This window comes from Mobula hypostoma, chromosome 9, assembly GCF_963921235.1.
Source record: "Mobula hypostoma chromosome 9, sMobHyp1.1, whole genome shotgun sequence".
NCBI classification, from domain to species: Eukaryota; Metazoa; Chordata; class Chondrichthyes; order Myliobatiformes; family Myliobatidae; genus Mobula; species Mobula hypostoma.
The window spans coordinates 103,706,060-103,714,506 of NC_086105.1; the positions used below are offsets into that span (position 1 = coordinate 103,706,060).

Sequence of the window (8,447 nt, forward strand, 5' to 3'; positions counted from 1 at the left end):
ATGCTCTGTCTGGTTGCAATGCCTGATAGTGTGTTATATACAAATCCATGAACCAATTTATTCATCCAGCTTGATGGACTATAAGGATATTTAAAACTATTTGTAATTGAAGTTCTGTGGCAAACACTGGTTTTAAAAGTGACACCTCTCAGTAGTTACAATAATTCATAATGCCAGCAGCAACTTTATAGATTTCATTGGGATTAAATGGGACAGGCTTGGGTAAGCAAATGTTTCTGGCCTGTTTATACAGCTGACCGAGTTGAGAACCTCCGCCATGTCAGTCTTTCAAAGGGCCAAATTTGGTTCATTGAAACCTTTTGCACTTTTTAATCTAACATAAACTGTTCATACACCATAGGCTGAAGTTTAATGTGAACACTGTAAATAGCACGGAGAAAATGAAAACAGCATATTTGGAAAAAAAATAACTAATCTCAACTTAACATGACTCAGAAGCCACTGTTTCTCCGCAAGTAGGCACCACTGCCAAGAACATATTCCATTTCTGTAAATGTGAGGGAACCTACTACAATACCAGAAGGTCCAATCTCTTTAAAGCCTGCTTTTTGGTAGAAAGTAATCAGGAAGTCTTCACACATGAGTACAGCTCTTTTGACTGTAGGAAGACAGCGTAGGTATTGCAAGTATCTCCATAAGATGATCGAACCTTTCCCTTGCTGACGGCATCTGTGGTGAACAGCCAGGACATGGATGTGGACAGTGGAACCTCCTGGAACGTGGATAGTCATAGCATCCTGCATTCAATGAAACACATTGTCTGTTATCTTGACAAATATCAAGTATAATACGTGTAGTTTGGATTTGCAGTACAAACATCCAGAAATCTATTGTTCAACATAAGTCATGTCAATGGAGCATGGATTGGTGTGTTTGTAAACATGTGCATTAACATAGTTTATTTATATGGGAAGTATTATAAATATGTGTGTCTGACAATCTGACTATCAACAGAACAAAACCTAAAAGGATCAGCATTTCCAAAGCAGGTTAACTGACAGCTGTGGTTCATTGAATATCATGGCTTGTCCCTCCAAACCTATAAGTTCCTGATACTGACCAGCCGGTCAGAATGACAGGTTTAAGGCACTTCAGGAGGAGGAGGAACGGAAGGTGTACAAGAGGTATGGTGGCACAACCACTGGTTTCTCGGAGTCAACATCGGGGTAGATGGTGAAAAAGTACAGTGGATCTTTGATTCTCAATGATGTTGGAGCCTAGGTTTAATGTATTTCAACCGTAAGTGGCTTAACCATGAAATAAATGCTTCAGTATTAACGCAGAACATACATTGTCAGAAAGAAATGAACTGCTTAAAGACTAATAGTAATGAATTCTTTTCCCTCACACCTCTTTTATTCCAACCCATGTGATTATGAGCCCTTTCTATTAGTTCTACTTTGGATTAGAATTCAAAACTTCCAAGATTTGAGATAAAATATTTGTTCCAAATCACATTGTACTCATTTCTCAAATGTGTCGTGACTCCTGTATCATTGTCTAGAGTATCTGTGTTGAGCATAATGTTCTTATTTACAATTAAAGAGGGGAAAAAGGTGAAGTGAGATCATCTTCTTTGATTCAATTGTGAAAGCGCGTTTACTTTGGTTAAATATGCCTGCTTGCTGTTGTGTTATTTGGTAGCATGTTCTGTCTATCAATGCTGAACTGCAAGAGGTAAGAACTGGATCTTTTTTTTTCTCCTATCTAAAAGCAAAACTTTGAAAGACTGCTGATGATCAGAATTATGACAAGGAAGTTGTTATATTACTGGGCTAGGACTCCAAAAACCCTGGAATTATTATCCAGCAATAGAAAACGAAATCCATTTTAAAGTTAGATCAATAAATCGGGAATAAAAATATTTTTAATGAGATACATCGTGGAATAGAGTCTGCCGGCTCTTTCAGCCGTTCCGCCCAGTAATCCCTGGATTTAATCCTCGTCCAATTTAATTCTGACCAAGGGGCAATTTACAATGACCAATTAACCTACCAACCGCTACGTCTTTGGACTGTGGGTGGAAACGAGAGCACTCGGAGGAAATCAATGCGGACTCGGGGAGAACTTACAAACTCTATACAGGCAGTGGAGGGAATTGAACCCGCGACGCTGGTACTGTAAAGCGTTGTGCTAACTACAACACTACTGTGCAAAGTAGAATTAATAGAAATCGTGTTAGTGATAATGATTATGAAACGAATAATTTTATGTTTAAAAAAACTCCTGGTGTACGAATGTCCACTGGAAAAGGAAAATCCATCTCTCCCCACCCCCGTTTCTTAAATACAAAGTACAGTGATAGACAAAATCATGGACAGTTCAACAAATACTCGTCGTGGTCTTTACTGTCATCTCAAAGAATGGCAGAAAAAGTTTAAAAAGTCATACGCTCCGGTAATTTATAATAAAGACATTTATTCTTGAAGAAAGACAACTGCACAGAGGATGAAGGGGAAGAAAACGAGCTACTTTTTTTGGAAAAAAATGTGTTGCAATTAAAAGTAAGCAGGCTTAAAGGAAAAAAATTATCCAGCAACAAAAATGAAAACTATAGCAAAATAATTATCACAGATCACTAATAATATAAACTCAAATTTCAAGTTAAGATTAATCTTATAAATAATTAGATATTTGTATGATTAGATATTTATATAATTATATATATATCGCTTTTCTGTGCCGTTTTACCCTCTGCGAGGTTGGATCATTAAGGGCAAAAAAATGCATGAAATCAGCCGATAGTCGACGATTCCGGTCGACACTTTACACCATCAGGATTTGCTTTTGGAGTCTTTTCCCCTATGCCCACGCCCTTTGAGTTTGAGTAATATTACCTGACGTGCTGAGTATTTCCAGCACTTTACGCACTGATACACGATAATACTATTATTACACAGTGCAAGACGTTAGTGGTTTGTTTAAAAAAACTTAAATCTCTGACCTGCGACAGTTTGTCTTTGTCCCAGCCAGAGCCAATAACAAAGGCTACGAGTCTCCCTTCTTCAAACCAGCCCAGGGATAACTCGGGGCACAGTTCTAGGAAGTGTCTCACTTCGTCCATGTGTAAAGGGCACTCTCCAGAGACAGAGATGAAAGCTGAAGGAAAGAAAGCGGAAAGACTTGAGAACGTTCACTGGTTTATGAGAAGATGTTATATTTTATGAGACTGCATTTCACACTCCGATGAAAGCTAGCATTTGCCGCAATGTGCTGAGTTACAAACAATCTGCTCGAGGAACTCAGCGGGTCGAGCAGCATCTGTGATGGGAAAAGGAACCGTCGATATTTCAGATCGAAACTCTGCGTTGATTAACAGTTCCTTTCCTTCCACAGATGTTGGTCCACCCGCTGAGTTTCTGCAGCTGATTGCTTGTTGCTCCAGATTCACGCATCGGCGGGCTCCTGCATTCTCAGAGTTGTACAACCCAGAAATGGACCATTCGGCCCACCAAGTCCCTGCCAACCTTTTTTTCTGCGCGAATGTCATTTGTCCGCCTGAGGACCGTACCCTCGCCATCCCCCTATGTGAATGTTCCGAATAGTACTAAGGGTATTTATCATCTGTTCAACTTCCCACAAACAGAATAGTCCAGTTTATTACTATATTAAAGCACGAAAGTAAAACGAATTAAAATACAACCTGAAAATGTGAAGCAAAGTTCCGTCGAAAAGTTATACCCGAAACCTTTACTGTTTGAATTCTCTATACGCTGCCTGACTTATTTCCAGCCCTTTCAGTTATTGTTTAGACAAGTATGTCTGTTTGGTTTCCAATCACTTTTCTATTGATTATTGGAAAGGCAGAAGCTAGGGACCCGGTTTCAGAAAAGTCCAAGCTCCAACATCGAGCAAGCGCTGAAGTTAACATAAAGCCAGCTAACAAAGTCAGACTACTTGCGGCTATTTTAACGTGCTAAAGACGTAAGAGACTGTAGATGCTGGAATCTGGAGCAAAAAAAATGCTGGAGGAACCCAGCGTATCAGGCGACATCTGGGGAGGCAAATGGACAGTCGACGTTCGGGTCGAGATCCTTCATCCGGACTGAAGAATAGGGATAGGGCGAATCGCCGGCCCGGTGTGAGGGGTTGATGGGGCGAAAGATGGATTCAAGTAAGAAATGATCGTCGACTGTTCATTTCCCTCTATAGACGCCTCCTGACCTTCTGAATTTAAAGGATTAACGGCGGTGCTTTTAGAAAAGGAGTACAAATCTGGGACGAGGGTGGGCAAGTGGAACGGGAGCAGGGTCACCCATCCTGGACTGGATGGCTCCGTCAGCCGCTGGTTCTGATGCCAACCTTCCCTCTCGATTTCGAACACGCTGAGCGCATCGTTCAGGCTCAGGTTGCGGAACTCGCTGGCTGGCAGCGTGTGTCTCCTCCGACCCCGGGGGCTCGAAGCCTCCGAGTATCTTAAAGCGAAAGGCTTGAGGAAAGGAGAGGTGCTGGGCGGGGCCACATCCATCTTCAGGACCAGGTGGCTTGTCCGGAGCTCGCTGCCCGGCTGGTATTCAAGACGCTGGCTGGCAGAGGTCTCTGTGGTCTCCGCGCTCTCTGAACTGTCTGTCTGCTCGCTGCGGCACACGTCCTCATACAGACAAGGACTGATTCCCGTACACAAGCAATTCATAATCAGCTTAAACATTCAGTGAGAGCTGCCGATTGCCTGGATGACAGAAGCGATTAAAGTTTCCACACTGTGTTTATGGCACCTTGCTGTGATAAATTTATATAGTGCTCCTTTCCCTATTGAGGGCACTTTCGCTGACCTATTTAGCGAAGGACAAAACAAAACGAATCTATGCATATGCATGAAGTACTATTAGTATTCGGTCCTAAACTGACCTAACCCGCCCAGTGACATTATGGGAACAATTAATTGCACTAGTAGGTCACATACTAATCAGAAGCAAGTTCTATGTTAAGAAAAAAAATAAATCAAATCTGTAATTTTAAACATAATTGTTTCCGGCTCTATAGCATGTTTGCTTTTATCAACTATTAATTCAGTTGCTAAAATGACTTTGTTTTTGCGGTTCTCTGAAGCTTTATATTCAACACAGTTCGTTGTGCGCGATGTGTTCTCTTTTATTTGCAGGCTGACTTCGGCAGTGACCGAGTCGGTCACTGTGGCATCCGCAGACACTGCAGCAGCTGGAAGGAGTTGGGTGGGGCTTAGGTAATTTGGCAGGTTGTTACTCCTTCCACCAGCTCTGTTCCCGATGCGAGGCCTTGGGTGGGGTGTGAGTGTGAGATCAACAGCAGGGCTAGATCTGTGAGAGTGTAAAGGATAGGCACCAAAGCCGATTGATAGATTGCGAATGAGTGGCTAATGGGGATTTGGAGCACAGACCGGTCCTAAGATTAGCGGTGCCACTGGCAAGTTATGGAACTGGAAGTTTTTCACTGACTTTGACCTGTTTGAGGCCTGAAGTATCTGTGCCACGCTAACTGGAAGGAATGTACCTGACCGGACTCCAACCCACCCCTACCTGATACAAGTAATTCCTCCCCCCTCCCCTCACCCTCACTCTTCCTCCAACATGGCTTCTGGGGACGTTAGAGAGTCGCTCACTCCCAGCTTGTGTCTTGGGAATCTCAGTTTTGTGAATAATCACACTAGTTAGTACACTTAAAAAATTTCCTTTCATATTTCCAGGTTAGCATTAATGGGTGGATACTACTCATATAACTGCGCTCCCTGCTGATGAGAGTATCGGAGCCTATCCATTGGTTTGACTGGCTTCGTAAGGAATTCCTGCAACTATCACCAGGGCTATCCAATAAGTTCAGCTTTGAGAATTTTAATTATCCCCCTTGGGCAAGTAGTGGCCCTTAAATTGTCTACTGCCAAACAAATACTCTCATTTGAACCCAAGCAGGGTAAATAAAGAAGGGAAGAAGATGCTGAAATCTACAACAGCAGAAATAAGCTGGTGTATGAACTAAAATTATCCGGCGCGGTGTGGACGTAGCCTCAGTGGGGCAGGTGGCATCTGTGAAGGAAAGGGATAGGACTGAAGCTGGGTCTTGATTCAAACGTTCCTTTTCCTGCACAGAGGCTGCCAGTCTCTTCCTCCAGCAGCTTGTTTATATGCTAGAACACATAAAATATTGCTTGTTTCAAGTTAATGCAGTGGGTAACTAAGAAAATCAAGATATGTGCGATCTGGAAGGGAAGATAGAGATCACCATGCTCTCATTGGGATAACCATGACAGACTGGATGCCCTCCTGCTTCTATTTCGTATGTAAATTATATTCAAATTAATACAAATGCTTGTTACGGGGACATTCTGTGCACCGGCATTCCTTCATTTACAGCCATAGGTATTTAGCATATTCATACCACAGAGCTGGAAATATTTAGCATGCTAATATCACAGAGCTGGAAGTACAAATTGGCTTCATATTAAGTGGATTTAGTCACTGCCCGTTGTTTGAAACTTTAATCCTTTGCTAATGAGATTTCCAAATGACAGACTACAGCCCATGGAAAAGAAGGTTGTTAAACATAATGATGGTAAGTGGTGCGAGGCTGAAATATATTCTAAAGGTTGGAGTATCATGTTTTCAAACTTGTATAAACCAAATGCTGAAAGGTCATTGAATAAATTAAAATTAAATAGTTGTATACGTCCAGAGTGTTAAAAATAAATTGGGAAGTCACAGTAAGCTGCTTTAGTTTATATAGAGGCAGCCATTCAGAATGGTGATGATGACTTGTTTACTTAAATGAGTATATTGCGAAGCAACAAAAACTAGGTGGAAGGAACTGATGTGGATGAGAGGAAAGAAACCATCTTTAGGTCAGACAAGGCATCTAATCCAATTTTGACGGTGGTATTCATGTTATTTCTATAGTATAAAAAGATAAATGCCTAGAAATTTGGTGTACAGTGCAAAGTTTTGTGCCCCATGCAACCAAATTTACTTAAGTCCATTATCCCTACTGGGGCATAGGCCACTGACAGCAGCTTGCCAGAGTCGTCTATCCTGCGCTGAAAGTTTCCCCTTTCACCACATGACTTTATACGTCTTCTGGGTGAAGATCCATTCTTTCCCAGGGACATGGTCTCTGGAACTTACGTTGTCGTTTATGTAGCTCGGGGTTTTTTCAGGATGGGGTTGCTAGCCCTATGCCAAACCTTTCCGCTCTCACAGCTTGGGACAGCCTGGCATGGTGAAGATTTGCGACGAAATTTAAGGCAGAGTTAACTAAGGTATGCCATGCCCTGTAGTATCAAATATTATCACATTTTTGCATAAAGTTCCTTAGTGCAAATAAAGCAAGTCGTGACATAGAGACAGAAGTTCACATTGCTGGAAACCTTGAACAACGTACAAAATGCTGGAGAAGCTGTAAAGTTCCTGATGAAGGGTTTTGCCCTGAAATGTCAACTGCTTATTCTCCTCCATAGATGCTACCTAATCTGCTGATTCCTCCAAAATTTTGTGTGCATGGAGGTCATGGTGAAATCACATCTGGACCAATCACCTTACAATGATCACTCCAGATGTATCAATCTCCTTACAATGGAGGGAGTACAACAAAGATTACTCATTTTGATCCTGGGATGATGGGTTTGTCCTAGGAGGTAAGATTGAGCAAACTGGGTCAATACTTGCCTGAGTTTTTAAAAATGAGAAATAATCTTAACTGAGTTTTTTTCTACCAGTGGGTGTTGAAAACCACTTTTTAACAAGAATATTTTCATAAGATTTGTAGCTTTTAACAAACTCTTGTATTTTTCACAGTATGTGGTGGTTCATCACCACTCACTGGCAGAAAGTGGTATAGCAGATAAACTAACATTTTATCTACTTTCTCATTTTTCATTGGCCAGATATTGGCAGATTGCTCATGTGATGTAATTGCTTTAATTATGTAGCCTATTAACTAGTGCATTCCCATCTAAGAAATTTTCCTTAGCTTACTATAAAAGTGGATTTTTTTCAGAGGCACCATCTTTATTCTTTTGTCTTTGCTGATTATTATCTCTTAACATCATTTCTCAACTCTTTATTTAGTTTGCTTAGTATTTGTAAGTTTGCTTGTACTTTAAAATAAACTGAAATCTTAAGAGTTGAGACTGCTAGTCATTCCTGACCCTTGGAAGAACCCTAAGAATCAGAAAATAAACAGAGATCTAACATAGATTTAGCAGCAAGAAGGGGCGGCAGTAGTGATGGCAAAACAGATGGGGTCAGGTAAAGAGACAAATTCTTTTTACCTGCCTGCAGCATATACAAGGGAGCCAAGTCTTGCAGGAGCATTCATTTTGAGAGTGACTGCCTTAAAGCCAAATTGCTGCTGTTGAGGACAAAATGCAGGCTTTGTTGAGCTAGGTGACTAGGGTGAATCATGACAAGTTAAGTTTCTGTTTCTCTGTGTTTTTGGCTTTAATCAAAGGGAGTAGTAAT

At 41.3% G+C, this 8,447-nt stretch overlaps 1 protein-coding gene across 1 annotated transcript; it reads right to left on the reverse strand.

Moving 5' to 3' along the window:
• Positions 1-438: 438 nt before the first annotated feature.
• Positions 439-4,767, reverse strand: LOC134351907 (serotonin N-acetyltransferase-like). Its single transcript, XM_063058804.1, has 3 exons — positions 4,324-4,767; positions 2,966-3,120; positions 439-758 (listed from the first exon to the last, which is right to left on the reverse strand). Exons 1-3 carry the CDS (start codon positions 4,667-4,669, stop codon positions 453-455), a joined length of 807 nt encoding a protein of 268 aa, XP_062914874.1. The 5' UTR covers positions 4,670-4,767; the 3' UTR covers positions 439-452.
• Positions 4,768-8,447: the final 3,680 nt, after the last annotated feature.

Excerpts from the sequence above, each read along its gene's own strand:
- LOC134351907 (XM_063058804.1), bottom strand. The coding sequence starts at position 4,669 with ATGTTTAAGCTGATTATGAATTGCTTGTGTACGGGAATCAGTCCTTGT. Across the intron at positions 3,121-4,323 it reads GTTCGAAATCGAGAGGGAAG|CTTTCATCTCTGTCTCTGGA; the intron begins GTTGGCATCAGA and ends TCTTTCCTTCAG. Across the intron at positions 759-2,965 it reads ACAAAGACAAACTGTCGCAG|GATGCTATGACTATCCACGT; the intron begins GTCAGAGATTTA and ends CATTGAATGCAG.